This window comes from Lepidochelys olivacea (genome assembly GCF_965140295.1).
Source record: "Lepidochelys olivacea isolate rLepOli2 genome assembly, chromosome: 2".
NCBI lineage: Eukaryota > Metazoa > Chordata > Testudines > Cheloniidae > Lepidochelys > Lepidochelys olivacea.
The window spans coordinates 108888884-108907421 of record NC_140412.1 but is presented as its reverse complement, the minus strand read 5'-3'; the positions used below and the strand labels follow the sequence as shown (position 1 = coordinate 108907421).

General features: G+C 40.7%; 1 protein-coding gene across 3 annotated transcripts in view; it reads left to right on the top strand.

The window, feature by feature from the left end:
- The window catches only part of CDKAL1 (CDKAL1 threonylcarbamoyladenosine tRNA methylthiotransferase), a 663359-nt gene that overhangs the window by 393427 nt on the left and 251394 nt on the right, over positions 1-18538 (top strand). For all 3 annotated transcript variants that reach the window (XM_084618215.1, XM_084618213.1, XM_084618214.1), the window contains one exon: positions 9896-10062. In XM_084618215.1, coding sequence (XP_084474341.1) covers positions 9896-10062 — 167 coding nt within the window. The remainder of the gene's footprint in view (positions 1-9895; positions 10063-18538) is intronic.

The window sequence follows — 18538 nt, the reverse complement described above, 5'->3', positions numbered from 1 at the left end:
TTTTCTTCAATCCATTTTGAGGTTTAAAAACAATAGTTCACCCAGCTATCCATCCAACCACAGCTCTTTCCTGTGTGTAGAGGATCTTTATGGATGAATCACTGAACCAGTCTTCTCATTCCTGGTTCTCTTCAGGAGAAAGGACCTGATAACCCCTTTCAGCATCAGGTTTCTTTCAAGAAGCTGCCTACGCACCTGTGATGGGATCTAAAACCCCATATTGGACAGGGCAGAACTGCTAAACCTGCGAGGCATGCACAGGGTGGAGGAGGCGCTTAAAAAGGGAGTAGAGCAGCTCACTTATTGGCAGACCAAGGAAGAGATCAGACCTTCAGCCCTCAATTTCTGAGGAAAGGGCTGACTGAAGGTGGGACCTTTGCAGATGACCGCTGCCGGGTGGCCCCTCCCTGAGGGAAGGGAGGGCTAGATTCTGATACACCTTGAGAGGGAATCATTCCCTTCTATTTCCTATTAACTGAGTTTATTTGCATTATTTGCATTAATGCCTGTTGTTTTTTATTCACGGACTCCCCAAGAAGGGGAAAGGGAGGGCCAGGTCTCAGGAAGAGGCAGACCACCGCAGAGGCAGAGTGATATCAACAGGAGGCACTCTGTGGTGAGAGAGCTGCCACACCATGCCTGGCCACAAGGAGGAGCAGTGGTGAGGCAATCCCTTCATAACCGGTGGAGAATGTGGGCATTCTTCTCACCCTGGACTGACTGACCCAAGTGGTCGAACACTCTAGACCTAAGGGGGATCTAAAGCGTCTTCTCAAATGGATGACTGCAACTCCTGCAGCAGATGGGTGCCCAGCAGCAACAGCTGGCCTGAGGCTTAAGAGCACAACAGCAGGGACAGCAGCAAAGGCTGGTCCAATGAGTAATGACCCTGATGCAGCCTCAGTGTCTCCCCTCCAGGGGCTGTAGGCTCAGGCCTGGTGCCTCACTCCCTTGTGCCAGTGACACGTAAAAAAATGGGCACCGAGGACAACCCTGGGGCCTTCTTGGTAACATTTGAGTGAGTGGCAATGCCATCCAAGTGGCCACTCAACCAGTGGGACATCCTGTTGGCACCTTACCTGATGGGGGCCAGCACAGGCTGTATACTGGAAGCTGGATGCAGCATCTGACCAAGACTACGCCCAGGTGAAAGTGATTATACTCAACCACCTTGACACCACAGAGGAAACCTTCTGATAGAGGTTCCTGAGGGAGAAATAGCCCTGGGGAGCCCAGCCTTGTGCAGAGGCCCAGAAATTGAGACCTATGCTGTAGGTGGTTAAAGCAGGAGACTTGGATTGGAGTCAAGATGGCTGGGCTTATTGTGATGGACCAGTTTACCCATATACTCCCATCTGGGATAGGAACTGGGTGCTCAAACACCAACCGGAGTCCCTAGCCAATGCCATCCAGTGATGGAAAACTATCAGGCTGCTGAAACAGCTTTGGGCATCACACAAGTGACCACCTGAGGCCAACGGTGACCCTTGATACAAGGGAGAACCCACAGAGTGGAATCGGCAATCAGATGGCATGGCTGCATGGCCAGCTTCTGAGGGGACCAAGCAGATCACCAGGCCCTGCACTGGCTCCTGTTGGGAAACCCTGGCATCTTAGACCCGAGTCCGACAAAGGCCCCTAGGACTCCTTCAGTCTCCTCTGCAGGAAAGCCAAGGGTTAGGAACAGATGAACAACATAGGGAAGGGCTATCTCACACTTTTGGCTCAGGGCTGGTACCCGCTCAGCCAGCAGTGTGGTTTACTGTTCATGTGGCTGTCCAGGTCACCAGTATCATGAGTGCACCTATATGGAGTGTGGGTATGGACAGGTATGGATGGCAGAAGCCCATGCCCATAAGTGAGCCCTGGCTAAAGTAACAGTCCCTGTTTGGATAAACGGAGTAGAGGTGACAGGCCTGGTGGATTTCGGGTGTGGGCAGACCCTGGTCCGGGACTACTTGGTCCTAACCATGAGATCCCTGGGGAAATTATTTTTTCTACATTGTATTCACATAGATGTTAAATTCTATCCCAGTACACGTGTGCAATTGACTATAGGGTAAAACACGGCCAAAGGGAAGCTCCCTCAGAAGATCCACCTAGCAATGAAATTATGTTGGCCCCCCCTACAGGAGGGGGATAACCTAAAGAGGGACTGAGTTCATGAAGGATTAGAGGGAATACAAAACCTTGAGCCAGGCCTGTAAGCAACTGTAGGTGGTTAAAAAGAAGGTAATAAACCCACAGTGATCAGTGCCCCCCTCACTCCCCCCTCCTCCCCCCGCCCCATTTCAGCTGCTGGCAGAGTGACTGTACTGGATGGAGAAAGACTAACTTGGTGAAGTTCTTATTCCCTGGTCTCATAGGCATAAGGTCATGTTATTCCATCTGCAGGCCTCAGTCACAGGAAGACCCTGGCCAGGATTCTGAATCACTTGTATTGGCTCGGGAGTCATCAAGAAGTTAAAGACGTCCACTGCTCCTATCCAAAATGCCAACTCATGGGAGCTAAAGGAGTAAGAAAAGCCATTCTGGTCCCACTCCCCATAATAGGCATCCCATTTGAAAGGACAGGGGTGGAAAAAAGTGCAACTGGGTATAAACATATATTAGTTATAGTTTATTATGCCATCCACGATCCCAAAGCAATCCCACTGCGCACCCCCAATGCCAAGACTATTGCAACAGAACTGCTAAAAGTCTTTGCCAGAGTTGGGGTACCTAAGGAGATCTTCACTGATCAAGTCACTAGCTTTGTTTCTGCTGTAGGAGGTGTGTGATCTACTAAAAATAAAATCTGTGTATGTCTATTATCTGCAAACAGGTGGTCTGGTTGAACAATTCAGAGAAGGATGTTAAAAAGTTTATTGCTAAGGACCTCTATCACTGGAGTCAGCTGATTCTTCCCGTTATGTGCTGTTAAAGAAGTTCCCGAATCATGTATTGGATTCTTCCCATTTGAACTCTTATGCTTGAGACAGCCATGGGGGATTCTTGACCTGGTCCATGAAATCTCAGAGGAACAGGCTCCTAAGACTGAGAATGTTGTACAGTATGTACTGAAGCCCTGGGAGAGGCTTGAAACCCTTGGAATCTTTGGCAGAGTACAACCTCCTTGGTGCTCAAAAGGCCCAGGAACAAGCCTAGAACAAAGGTGCGCATATCCACATATTTAAGCCAAGCAGTAGTGTACTACTTCTGCTCCTGAGTGCAGAGTCTAAGTTATTCACTAAATGGTAAGAACCATATGAAATAGTCCACCTAGTCTCTCTGGTAAACTATGAGATCAGGCAGCCTGACAAAAGGAAGCTAACTCAGATCTACCATATTAACTTTCTAAAGCCCTGGAAGGAATGGAGAGCTTATTTATCGCCATGAGCCAGAGCTGGGGTCCCAAGTGCCCACCTCACTGGACACAGACCTTATACAGCTGGAAGTAAACCTCCACCCATAGCAGAGGGCCTAAGTGAGAAGCCTAGTAAAAGCCTTCTCAATGGTGTTTGTCTTCTGGCCAAAGCAGATTCCTCTCATGCAATACTGTATTCAAACAGAGCCTGAGCAACTTGTCTGGGTGAACCCACAGGCACTCCCCAAAAAAAATCAGGATGCCATGAGGTAAGAGATCCATGCCATGTTGGAAGCAGGAAGAATCCTGCAGCAGCTGGCGAAGTCTGGTTGTATTGCTCCCAAAATCGAACAGTACTATCTGGTTTTGCATAGTTTTTGGAAAGGTTAGTGCTTTCAAAGTCAAAGCAAATTCGATGCTTACCCCCTGCCCAGTGTGGATGAACTACTAGACCAGCTGGATAAAGCCTGATGTATCACAGAGTCCACTCATGCCAGAATCACAGGAGAAAACTGCCTTTACTACACCACTTGTCGTATATCATTTTAGGACTATGTCCTTTGGCCTCCATGGTGCCCCAGTGGATTCCAACAGCTCATGGATCAAGTTCTTCAACCACTTGGCTCATATGCGGCAGCCTATGTAGATGTCATGGTCATTGACAGCTGAGATTGAGAAGAACACCTAGTACAAACTGTTACTGAACTTTGGCCCTGCAGATGGCTGGGCTAACTGCATACCCAGCAAGGTGTAAGATGAGAAAAGAAGAGGCCACCTACCAGGGATATACTTTGTGGAAGGGCCAGGTGTGGCCCTTCGTGGATGAAATCCAGGCCCTCGAAATGTGCTCTACCCAACCACAAAAGAAACAGAGGTTCAAAGATTCTTGGTGTTCATGTGTTACTACTGATGATTCATGTCAAATAGCAGCTGCCCTCACTGACCTAATTAAGGACAATAACTCCAAGAAGGTTCATGAGTCAAAAGCCCGCAAAAAGGTTTGTTAGAAGTTGAAAGATCACCTTTCAAAGACCCTGTCCTATTCAATCATGACTATTCAAAAGTCACTTTACAAACTGATTCCTCTGAACTGGGACTAAGCATAATGTTGTCCCAGGAAGCAAACACAGTGTAACAATCCATACTCTGTGTGAGCGGCAAACTATTCCTTCAGGAATGGGCATATTCTGTGATAGGAAAGGAATGACTGGCTGTGAAATGGGCTGTTGAGTCTCTCTGATATTACCTAATGGGAAATCTGTTTAAGCTTTTCACTGATCATGTCCTTTTGGGATGGTTAAACACTATGAAAGACATGAACCCCTAGCTTATGCACTGGTATGTGTCCCTCCAGCTATGCCTTCCAAATTTAGCTTAAAGTGGGAAAAGCTCACCGAATGCTAATTATTCCCTGCAACTTCTTCCCAGAAAAAAAATCGTCTGGCCCTAGTTCCCTAAGTTCCATCCCCCATACATGACAACAAGGCATTGAGGAGCTCCTCTTGGCTCAAGCAGCTGTATCTTGCCACACCTGCAAGTCATGTATAGGCTGGAGGAGGAGCTTAAAAGGGGAGCAGACCAGCTCACTTGTTGGCAGACCAGGGAAGAGAACAGACCTTGAGCCCTCAGCATCTGAGGAAAGGGCTTCGCAGACATGGACTGCCCTGGAGTGACCTGACCAGAGGGCCAGGTCGCAGGAAGAGGCAGAACACAGAGATGGAGTGACTGTCAGCAGGAGACTCCCAGTGGGAAGAGAGCTGCCATGCCATCCTAGGCACAAGGAGGAGGCAGCGGTGAGTCAACCCCTTCATATCTCCCCAGGTTCCCAATACAATCTAGATCACCCTCATCTCCAGGAGGTATAGGCCAGTAGAAGGTGAGAGCAGGCCATTGTGCTCCTCTTCGACAACAGAACAGATAGGTGAAAACACACAGTTGTTGAAGATAAGAGCTGCTGTTGGGCCTGGTAAGAAGCCATAAAATGTTTGGCTATTATTTACCGTAAGTCTCATCGTTTTATAGAAAAAATGGATTGTGATTGTTACTTTGACACTATTCTGTAATACATTATGAGCAGGCCTGCAATAATTTGAAATGCATAGAGGTGTCTTTACATTTTCTACATTAAGGTCTTGATTCAGCAAGGTACTTTAGCACATGCATAGCCTTATACACATGAGTAGTCCCACTGAACTCCAGGCTGAATGAGTGCCTACAATAAGTATGTTGGAAGTAAACTAATGATCCCCCCCCCCCCAGCATTGTCAAGAGGGGTGTTTCAGATAATTGAAAAGAATAAGGAATCTATGTGGTGTAAAATCAACCTGAACAATGAACACATTTAAAGTGAATTTCATTTCACAAGGCTTTCTGTCAATATCTGGCTATAAAAAGTCTGAAGTTCAGCCAATGATGAATTTTAAATGTGTGAGCAGGAATGGCAGCTTCAGATTGATTGATTGTGCTTGAGTCTGCAGACAATTTTTAACAAACATTTAAGTCAGGCCTCTTCTTGGCAAATGGTCTTTGAGATTTCTGTGGTACAGTGAAAGAGGTATTTCTCTGGTCTGGACAGCACTGCAAGCTGCTAAAAGAATTCTCTGTTGGAAAAGGAAGAGCAAGGTCAGGCAGTTATTGAGAAGAGTATGAGGGCTACTGAGAAGGTCAGTGCTAGGGGTCTCCCACTGTGACAACCTGCTGAGAATCACACTGCTGGAAAAACCACTATGGTTCACATTAGAAAAATCTCACAGGAAAGCTTTTAAAAAGAGAGAGATAAGAAAAGTGAGTGCTTTTTGGTACTCTATCGCTTTTCTTACCAGATAACAGTGTAAATCAATGTGAGATTCATTGAAGAATTGTTAACTGATAGCTACAATTTTACAGATCTGATTTTAAGAATGTATCTTTTCAGTTTGAATCTATGGTGTTTTGGGGGGGTGGGGGGAGCTTTGCTAACTATGTCTAATTAGACTAATAATTGGATATCATCCTTACATGACAGAAGAAATAGATAGTGTGAGTGAATAGAAGAATTTCAAAAAAATTATTAGCAGGAATTTTTCCAGTTTAGGCAGATTAGTACAGTGGGAGCAGATGCATTCATTCCACCCCACAATAAAGAGAGAGAGAGAGAGACTTAGGTATAATTTCTTCAAACTGATAATGCTATATATAACAATCAGCACAAAAAGCAAAGTGATGTTTTTAGATCTGGAAAATATGCTGAAGACAGTTCAACTTGTATTATTGGGGAAAGAAGATTTCTGTAAATAAATATATTAAATGGAAAGATATGGCTCATAACAATAACATCATTAGCTATGACAGAGTTCATTTGGACTACTCTAGAGAAAGCAAAGTCAAAACTTATGGCAGACATTTCTGCAGTGCCTATTTTTTATAGTGAAATGTTCTGTTGGGGACAAAACATCTTTCATTTGGTATTCACCTTTCTATGTCCTCATACATTTTCCATTCTCAGTCATCTCCACTTACAGGACACAGAGCTATGAACCCAGCAGTTAAGGTTAATGTTTGTGCTAGGTGCGAGTGGTGAGGCATAGGGGGGGAAGGGGGAAAAGAGCTGTGACCGAAGACTGATTTTTAATTATTTGGGTATAATGATAATGGAGTTCAAGATCTGTAATGTGTTCAAAGAATTTTTTTCTGTGCCCTTTGGATCACATTTCTTTCTTAGAGGTCAGTTTGCTTCTACTAGCACTAAAATTACCCAGATAACGGCATGATGGATGACCTAATGAAGTGAGCATTCAGAAGAGAAAAAAATAAATAATGCACAAGATGAGGCAATGTGTTTAAAAAGAGATCCTGAGCAGCACTGGGGAATGTTGCTTTCACAGAAGATTTATTTTTTGTGGAAAAAAAATAAAGTGTAAGAAACTAATAAATGAGAAGGGACCATATTCTCCACTCCCCCTGTTTGCCGTAAGCTGGGGGACCTGGGAGGAACTTCTGTGTCTTTCTTGAAACAGAGTCTTAGCCTCTGAGTCCAGAGGGCTAGAATGAACATTTTAACAGAGAGATCCTTTTAGTGTTCACTCCAAAGCTGTGACATAGGACCTGAGCTTTAAGTTGATTTACCCAGGTTGTATAGATTTCAAGGCTTAGGACTCATAATAGCCTTCAGGATTTGCTTATCCCTTTTGCAAGGCTGAAATTGGGAAAAGAAGGTTTTCCTATAGTATTTTTTCTACATTATATACATGTTTTTGCAATCTGAGCATGGATTATACCCATTGCCTTTTATTCAGCATCCTGATCGCAGAGCAGTCAAGACAGTTATTCCTGTTGTTGCTGATTTACTGTTACAGCTGCTTCCTTTTCATGTGATTTAATTTGAAGTTTCAGCCCACCAGGGGGCTAATAGTCCCACCTATGCAGCTTTAAGAGCTAGTTGTTGTTTTCCACCTGAATGTTGTTTCCATTCCTATTCATAGACATTCTTTCTTCACATTCATCTGGCAACAGCAAGGCAGTGTTCCAGCAATCCTCTTCAGAGAGTAAAAACATGGAACAATTTGGATGGAAAAATTATAAATTAAAATCAGTCTGATCACTTTAAAGTGTCCACGTTATTGTTTTGGTGAATGCCAGCAACTGGAAAATAATGGCTAATGTCCTGTTTTTGTATCTCGTTTAAGATTTTTATTTATTTATTTAATGTTACATTATTCATTTTTTCCATTGATTGCACCATACATATTTTTTAAACCTTTGCAATAGCGTAGCATTGCTTGATGTGAAGTATGTTGCTAAAAATATTAGCAACTTCTGTAAAACCAATAGTGAGTGTGTATAATATATTCACTCACACTGTAAGACTCTTGAGACATTTGACTATAAGGTTATGCTTGAAAGTGTGATAACACGACTGTGCTATGTAGGTACATGTAATGGAATGTTAGTGGATGATGGCTACATAGCAGTGGAGAAACAGCTGCAAATTAATCAAACTTTTTAATATCTGATACCAAACTTTTAAAGGTGGGCTGTGAACATGTACAGATGCTATTCTGAAGGATGTTTTACAGGATTTTTTGTAAGTGCCTAACTGCATATTTGCATAGAGGACTGTGTTCCAATGGACATTTCAGTATTGTTGTCTGATCATTTTGACTGTGTCCTGCATTATAAAGCATTGTTTATGTTGAACTGAAGTATGCTGGAGAGAACCATCTCAATACTGCTTCCACCAGGACTCTCACAAAAACAAGAAGTCCATCTCATGAAGCTATCCCAGTGGGCAAAATTTTAAATAAAACATTTTTGGTTTATATTGTAAATTGTTTTCGTTTTAAATAATAAATAGTTCTAAAACCTTTTTAAACAATCGGAGTTCAGTTTGACACTCAACAGAGACTGTTGTACCTCCCTTTCAACATAGCGTGAGTTAGAGAGCAGTATTTTGCTTTTTTCTGTTTGCATCATAGTCTTAACATTATTTAAACCAATGTTTTTGTTTGTATTTTCCAAATTAAAATGATTAAAAACATTTAAATTTTATGAGGCTGAGCTTCCTCTGCCAGTCCAGTTGGAGCCACTTAGAAACCAGTCATGTGGCTTCCAATGGATGGAACTGTAGATGTGACTTCTTTTTCTTTTCTTTGTTTCATTTCCTGTAGTAGAAACTTAACTTTGTGCTGAGTTAATCCTAGTCATCTCATTGACTCAAAAGAAAATTTCCCCCCTTTTTAATTGGCTTATTTCTTCAGCAGCTTCATTTCTGCATTATGAAAAGGTTGAGGTCAGGGGCAGACTTATAGTAGTGGCCCATCTGAAATCAACTGTTATTAAAAAGTGGCACAATCTTTACTGCCTTTGGGCAGGAAAATGTTGTTAACAGATTTCAGTGTTCAAGGGTAAGATTTTTGTACAATACAAATTGACTACACTACTTCCGAAGATCTGATTGATGGAAAATAGAATATTAACTGCCAGGAAACAGGTTTTCCAACACTACTATTTAGCCGTCCTGCACTGACTACCCTTTTAATGGAATGATTTAATATGTCCTTGCTAACAGTATAATTGAAAGAATGCAGCTTGTAATAGTTATTGCAGGTTACATGATAATCACCTCATTCGGCAGTTGGTTTGTTAGAGCCTTAACTACCCTTGGCCTTTGCAGGCTGCTAACTGCTAGTAATGGTCATTAGCGTGGACTGATTGCTTGAGCAGTATTGCTTGCTCTGTTTAATAAACTAGATAGCCTCAAAGATGGGAGTGCAGTAAAAGTCCAAATTGAGTTGCTTTAGAGGCAGCACAGTATTAATCATTGGTTGTGAATGTTAATCACTCCACAGCAGTGATAATTTACAGCATTGTTGTAGCACACTGGCACTCATAAAATGAACTTAATAACCCACCACTACCCATGGGATAAGCCTCTTTTTTTCTGCAATTGAATACTCAGCCTGGCTGCATAATAGTCTTGTGAAATACTGCATTTAAAAGGGTGAGCAGCTGTATGATAAAATAAACAGCTCTAAAACAGATTTGTTAATTATCTCTTTCTTTTATTCACAGAGGGTGTTTGTGAGATATGGCTGACCAGTGAAGACACAGGGGCTTATGGCAGAGACATTGGCACAGACCTTCCTACACTTCTGTGGAAGCTGGTTGAAGTTATTCCTGAGGGAGCTATGCTGAGACTTGGCATGACAAATCCTCCCTATATTTTAGAGCATCTGGAGGTAAGTAAAAAGAGAATCATTTACATACTGACATAGATGTTGATAAATCAAGTCAGTGTGGTATCCTGTGTAGAATAAGTGTTTCATTTAAGACTGTTAGTAAATTTCTGTAGCCACAGATTATAAAAAGTAAATTTGTAGAATTAGGCTTTAGATGTTAAACCATTTGTCTGTCATATGAGATTGTCCAATTAATCAAATATCCAAATCTTCTTGAGTGTGATGATAATATTGTGGAGCCTAACCTGAGCAACTTGAGGGTAGTGATGTTTGGATTTTACTTTCATAATCAGCCCTTTCAATAGCTAGTAGAAGAGGTCATAGCAAACTATGGATCATGAGTCAAAAGCTTCCTCCCATTTGTACCTCTCAGAAATGCACCCAGAAAACCTTGTATCGCTCTTAGACTCAACATTGTGTTCTTAAGGTGACACACATCAAGATGAAGAATAAAAGTGAAAATCTTGCCCTGTGAGTGTGCAGGGTTCCCACAGAGACCATTGGGAACTTTAAAGGTTTAGTTAGAAAAGAACATTTTGTAACAAAATAAATCAATGAAGGCAGAGACAATATGTTGGAGAACGGATGTGAACTACAAATATACAAGTAGCAGGAATTGAGAGAATTCTCGAAAGAATTGTACCCGGTAGCAAAATGAATTTCCTGAATCTCTTGTGAATTGATGATGGGAAAAATCTAACATAAGGGAGCAAAAGCAGTGACTTAGAAGTCTTCTGCAGTCTGTATCTCTTCAATACCCAGGTACAGCTACACATATATGAAAATAAATAGCAGGTGAACATCCGGCACTACCTCAAATATTATAAATGAAGTATTTCCACTTGTGATTCCTTAAAGCATTGAAGTCCATGTTTATTTAACATTGTGCCTAGTCAGCTCTTCAAAGTCTTGAGGAATAGAAAGTGAGCCTAACTGCCTTGATTTCTAAAGAAACTGTATACTAGTATGTAGGATCTTTCAAGAAGTGGCTGTTGCCACTAGAATATAAAGGGATAGCTTTGTGTCTAGGAACAATGGTGACTATTGATGCATGAAGGTCGATAGACATAACTGACAGATAAAAGTGCACTCAGTTTAAAATAATGAGTAAAGATGCTACGGTATCACTCAAAACAGGATAATGCCTATCCTGAGGAGCCTCAGCTGTCTAAGCATCATTTTGGGAATACACAGAAACTCTAGAAATACAAGTTTCATCCTTCTTATGTGTACCATGCAAGTGTGGGATAAAACCCTAAAATGAGTCTGATTTGCTGGGCATCTCAAAGATCTGTTGTCAGTTTTAATAGGAGCTGGGATTTGCATTGTTGTTTCTGGCCTAAATCCCTTCTGCCCGTAGTCACTTTTGTGTAGTTATGTGTATGCTGGTGATTGCCACCCTCTCCAGAGGTAGCTGTATTTAAGTGCCGATATATGTATGGTATATTTCAGTTATCTGAATTTCATTTATCCAAAAATCCTCATTATTTGAATCCACATTGTGTCCTCCATGTAGCTCTACAAATCACAAGCAATACATTCACATGAACTTCATGGTACACTACATTTACAAAAAATTCATGATACACCAGTGGAGCTGTGTACTCACTCAATGACTACAACACTATGTCAAGTTCAAAGTGCATCTTGTGTATTAGTTGAATTCATAGCAACATGATAAGTGTTCCACTCCCATCATAGAGACTGGGACATGGCTTCCCAGTGACCAGCGGGAAAGGGATCTCACTGACACCACAGTCAGCACTGAGGGGCCACATCCGGCCACAGCCCGAGACAGGCAACCTGGGACCAGGACAGTCACAGGGTAGCGAGGTCCGTAGGTGAGGGGCTGACACACACACATTGCCATCATTCCCAGCTGTACTGGAAGCTTTACTGCCTCCCAGCTTGCAGCTAGAACCCAGATCAGAATAGCACTTCTGTTTATCCGAACACCTAGTTATATGAAGGATATTTGGCCATTTGGATAAATGAGGGTGTAAAGTAAAAGATTTCTGAAAAACTTTAGAATCCTCCAAGATGAAATATTTCCATAAACATGTACGTTAACATTACTTATGATATTATTACTTTATCTTTATTACAGTATTTCATATTTATTAAATCAGTCGATTGCATTTGCAGAAGGTATGGTCAACATGCCATAGATTTAGAACATCAGAGCTAATAATAAAAGCAATATATTTGATCGAAATAGATCAAAGTTAACAAGGAGTCCTGGTGGCACCTTAAAGACTAACAGATTTATTTGGGCATAAGCTTTTGTGGGTAAAAAAACACTCATGAAAGCTTCTGCCCAAATAAATCTGTTAGTCTTGAAGGTGCCACCAGGACTCCTTGTTGTTTTTGTGGATACAGACTAACATGGCTACCCCCTGATTCTTGACACAGATCAAAGTTATAATATTTCATATTTGTTTTTGGAACGAGCACAGTTTCTAAGAGTACACATTTAACATTTATCAGGCACACTGAAAACTTGTGGTTTGCACATTCAACTTCTAATCTGTTATGGGTATGTAACTAGAAATGACTAAATGGTAGCAGGACACTGTAGGTCAAATGCAGCTTTAGGCAGCATGTTAAGGCAGCTTTGAACACTTGTCAGCTTTACCCTAGGTATCCCTGGCAGGACAGTTAATTGTACATATCAAAGCTGGTAATTATAAAATATATAAATAAATGTTGATAAATGCAAAGTAAAAGAGATTGGCGGGAAACATTTAAATACTCACAAGCTTTACAGGTTCTAAATTAACTGTATCACATCAGGAAAGGTGACCTGAATGTCACTGTGGACAGCTCAATGAAGACTTATAAACAATGTATCAGAAAAGTAAATAAGATGTTCAAATAAATAAGGAATGGGATGGAGAAAAAATCAGAAAATAATATATTGCCATTTTATAAATTAGCAGTATGACCTTAGTGCTGGTCACCCCAGCTCAGAAAGGATATTGCAGAATTGCAGCTGGATCAGAGAAAGGCTACAAAAATTATTAGGGGCATGGAAAAAATCTTATATTAAGAGAAATTGAATAAGAGGGCATATGATTAAAGTATATAAAAAAATGAATGCTATAAAGAAGGTAGGTTGGTAGTTTGTGTTCTCCCTATCCCAAAAAAACAACAACAAGGGACGCGAAAAAATTAAAAGGTGGCAAATTCAAAACTGATGAAAGGAAGTACTTTTTCACAAAACACATAATTAAACTGGAATTTATTATCTCAAGATATTGAGACCAAAAACTTAGCAAGGTTCAAAAAGGAATCTGACATTTATATGTATAACAGGATATTCAGAGTTATCATAGTTAATACTACAAATTTTTGGAAGAGATATTAAACCTCATGCTTCCAGATTTAAGCCTGTGGAGAAGCGGATGATTTTCTGACATCTACCTATGCAAGGTTTCTTGAACCATCCTTTGAAGCATGTGAAGTTGACTTCTTTTGGAGACTGAATACCGAACTATCGAGACCACAATTCTGATCTAGTATGGCAATTCCTATCTCCCTGTGACATACTTTCTAGTACTTTCGGGCAGGTGGCGAAGGAGGGATTAAAAGTGCTTGCACACTCTCATTTTCTGAGGAAAAATATTGGTTTTAATGGAGAGATCCTTCCATGTATATATTTCTCATGTGCTGAATTACCACAAATAATGGGTATATAATTACCTAGATAGAATAAAAATAAAAACACACACTTGGTTTGTATTTCAATTAAAGCTTGCATTCTTTTGTGTAAAATACGTTGACCTCTAATCCGTATGATTCAGTACTGATAAGTACTACTGTAAAGCATCTCGTGACTGTGTGTTTTGGAGGGATTTTGCTTGGGTTTTTTTGTGACTTCTGGTATTGGTTCAGGTAACGCAGCTTACTGTCCATCCTGATACAATTCCCTATAGTTTATATGGGTCAGTTAACACTGCTGCCAGGATACTTACCTTAATATTGGTATCTCAATCTATCAGTGCCACGTAGCACATTGTTCACTTCCTGTTAAGCACTGTATTGATTATACAATTGCTTTATTGATTTATAAGACATCACACAGCTTGGCATTGTTTAGCTAGTGAATTTCTTTTGTTCATGAGATTCATGGATGTGATATTGCTTATGATCCATAAGCATTATTTGAGGCTACAGAGTTAGAGATCCCGTAGTCAGTTTGTTCCCTGTCTTTTGAACTCACTCTCAGACCTCACCAAAAATGTGCTTATTGCTGAAGCTTTAAATGCCCTACAGTAATTATTTTTTTTTATTTGGTATTTTAAATTGTGGATTTTGTGACCTTATTTGTTTTAGCATTAGGTGATGGGATTTTCATGTGGTGTTTTTTTTTTGTGACACAGAACCTTACTCAAAAACCTCCAGTTGGTTGCTGTGTCAATGGAGGTGCTTGAAGATGGATTCTTACCATTACCCAAATTGTATATTCATACTGGCTGAAAGAGCTGAATGTCTGCTAATCCTGTGGCCTTATCTTGACTAGGAAATAAGATGTTTTTTTCCCAAGCCAATTAGTTTGAGAATAAGAATATGTAAATGTGTACACTCTACATAGTCAAAATACTAAGAAGTGATAGATTTTATTATTATTCTTTATTCAATGTGGACAAATGAAAGCTCGTATCCCTGAAAGAAAATAAACTGGAAAGCAGATCTTCAGTAAGAGGTAGAGAATAGGACATCACTGAATTAATTTCTGTTTGAACTAGAAAAACATCCAGTCTTGATTAAAAAAATTAATTTGCAAACTGGATACAATTAACTTAGGCTTGAATAGAGACTGGGAGTGGATGGGTCATTACACAAAGTAAAACTATTTCCCCATGTTTATTCCCCCACCCCACCGCTCCTCGGACGTTCCTGTTAACTGCTGGAAATGGCCCACCTTGATTATCACTACAAAAGGTTTTCTCGCCCCAGCTCTCCTGCTGGTAATAGCTCATCTTAAGTGATCACTCTCCTTACAGTGTGTATGATAACACCCATTTTTTCATGCTTTGTGTGTATATAAAAAGATCTTCTACACTTTCCACAGCATGCATCCGATGAAGTGAGCTGTAGCTCATGAAAGCTTATGCTCAAATAAATTGGTTAGTCTCTAAGGTGCCACAAGTACTCCTTTTCTTTTTGCGAATACAGACTAACACGGCTGCTACTCTAAAACCTGTCAGAATGGAGGAACTAGAACTACTGGTGCAGTAAGGGACCTAGATATTATAGGGATAACAGAAACATGCTGTAATAGTAGTCATAACTGGAATACAGATATTAAAAGTTGTGTGGTATTCAGGAAAGACAACTAAAGGTAAAGGTGATGAAGTAGCATTGAATATTAATGACGAGGTTGACTAAAGAGATCAGAAGTGATGGAATGGATAAAACAGAATCTATTTGGGTCAGAATCACTTTGGGGAAGAAAGGTATCAGAGGCTACACTGGGATAGTGCTTGGGATCTGCTACAGATCCCCAGGATCAAATTTGGACATGGACAGAGATCTCTTTATTTTTAATTAAATAAATACTACTGAGAATCATGTGGTTATGGGAGACTTTGATTTCCGAGATATAGATTAGAGGACAAATGCAATAATTATGGTTGGGCACAGAAATTCCAAGGTATGATAGGTGACAGATTTCTTCACCAAATAGTCACCAAACCAACAAGAGGTGAAGCCATTTTAGATTTAGTATTGGAGAGTAGTGAGGACCTTATAGAAGAACTGGTTGTAGGGGACAAGCTCGGTTCGAGTGACCATGAGCTAATTCAGTTTAAACTAAATGGAAGGATAAACAAAAATAGTTCTGCAACTAGAATCCTTGATTTCAAAAGGGCAAACTTTAAAAAAATAAGCATGTTAGTTAGAGAAGTTGACAGGACTGAAGAAGTCAAGGATCTGAATGTGGGGAAGGCTTGGAACTAGTTTCTGAAGCCTGCATCCCAAGCAAAATTCATGGGGAAGTGTTGCAGATCAAACTGGATGCACAAGCATCTCAAACAAGGTATTAAGAGAAAGCAGAAAGCTTTCTTGGCAGTTGCAAAGTGTAGGGGAAAAGTGACAACTGCCAAAAGCCAAACAGAGTTGGACCTTGCAAAGGAAATTAAAATAGCCATATAAATAAAAAAGAAAACATGGAAAGAAGAACTGGGGCAACTAAGCATTGATGATATGGGGGAGATTAAAGATAATCGAAGTATTGCCCAAAACCTAAATGAATACTTTGCTCAGCTTTTTAAAAGGATAATGAAGAGCTTGGGGTCAGTGGCATGGTGGGTAATGGGAACAAGGATATGGAAGTAAAAGTTACCACATCTGAAGTGGAGCCAAACTCATACAGCTTAATGGATCAAATAGGGGGCCCAGGTGATCTTCATACAATAAACTCAGGGGTCATACCTTATGATGGGAGAGTTGTAAATATAGTACCTGTATTTAAGAAAGGAAAAAACTATAGGGAAACTACAGGTCCATTAGTTTGACCTCAATTTTATGCAAGGTCTTAGAATAAATTGTGAATGCGAAAGTAAAGGATATAGAGGTAAATGATAATTGGGATGAAATACAACATGGTTTGGGGGTTGATTGTGCAGATCAGCCTGATTTTTCTTTGAGAAGATGACCAGTTTTCTAGACAAAGGAAATTCAATAGATCTAATCTACCTGGATTTCAGTAAGGCATTTGATACAGTTCCACATGGGAAAATTATTAGTTAAATTAGAGAAGATGGGGAGTAATATGAGAATCGAAAGATGGATAAGGAACTGGTTAAAGGGGAGACTACAGTTGGGGTCATACTAAAAAATGAACTGTCAGGCTGGAGGGAGGTTATTAATGGAGTTCCTCAAAGATCAGACTTGGGACCTTATTTAACATTTTCATTAATGACCTTGGCACCAAAAGTGGGAGTGTGCGAATAAAATTTGTGGATATAACAAAGTTGGGAGATACTGCCAATATGAGGGAGGACCAGAATATCATACAAGAAGATTTGGATGATCTTGAAAACTGGAGTTATAGAAACGCAAAGTCCTGCACTTCGGGACTAACATGAAGAATTTTTGGTATAATGTGGGGACATGTCAGTTTGAATTGATGGAGGAGGAGAAAGACCTGGATGTATTGGTTGGTCATAGAATGACTGAGCTGCCAATGTGCTGTGGCTTTGAAAAAGTGTAATGCAATCTTAGGATGCATCAGGCAAGGTATTGCCAGTAGATATAAGGAAGTGTTATTACCATAAAACAAGGCACTGGTGAGACCTCTTCTGGAATACTGTGTGCAATTCTGGTCTCCCATGTTTAAGAAAGATTAATTCAAACTGGAATAGGTACAGAGAAAGACTACTCGGATGGTTAGAGGAATGGAGAAACCTACCTTACAAGAGGAGACTTAACATAACAAAGGCTGATGAGGGAGATATGATTACTGTAGATACATCAGAGGGATGAATACCAAGAAGGGAGAGGAGGAGTTTAAGTTATGGGCCAATGTTGCCCCAAGAACATGTGCACTGGCCATCAGCAAGTTTAGGCTTGAAATTAGATAAAGGTTTCTAACCATCAGAGGGGTGAAGTTCTGAAACAGTCTTCCGATGGGAGTAGTGGGGGGCAAAAAACTTAACTTGTTTTAAGACTGAGCTTGATAAATTTATGGAGAGGATGGTGTGATGAGATTGCCCAAAATGGCATATGGCTCATCTGTAACTGCTATTAATCAGTATCTCTAACGGCTGGACATGGGACACTAGATGGGGAGGGCTCTGTGTTACTACTAAGAATTCTCTCCCAGGTGTCTGGGTGGTGGGTCTTGCCCACATGTTCAGGATCTAAGTGATCACCATATTTGGGATCAGCAAGGAGTTTTGTTCTACAGGATAGGTCTGTTTTCTTCTTAGAATAGCCTCTGTCCTTTTCATCATAGATTGCCCACCCCAGCCATCTTTTGTAAATCAGCTGCAAAATATTAGGGCATATATTAATAAACAGTTCACAGCTAAGTATTTGGTATTTATGTGATGTAAAATAAACTTCTTTCTCGTGGACTTTACATTTAAGAGGGTTACATGATATCTCCTCTGCTCTGTGCTGAAGGACAACATAGTAAAAACAGGTAAAAGCACTCCTCAACACCCTTATAAAACCTTAGTGAGTGAACCTAAAAAAAGTATTTAAAGAAAGTTGACATACCCTCTCTGCCTGCTGGATTTCCAAGCATCTCAAGGATTTCAAGAAATCTTGCATCCTACATATCCCCTAATATGTATCCACTGTAATGACATATTCATATGAACAATAACTAAAGTTTACAATACAAACATCTAAAAAAGCAATATTGAATTTTAGAAAAGTGTATGACTTCGGGCAGAGGTCCCCAATCTGTTGGGGGGCCACGGCGGGGCACCACCCAGCTCCGCCCCAGCTCTTGGTCCCTGCCCCC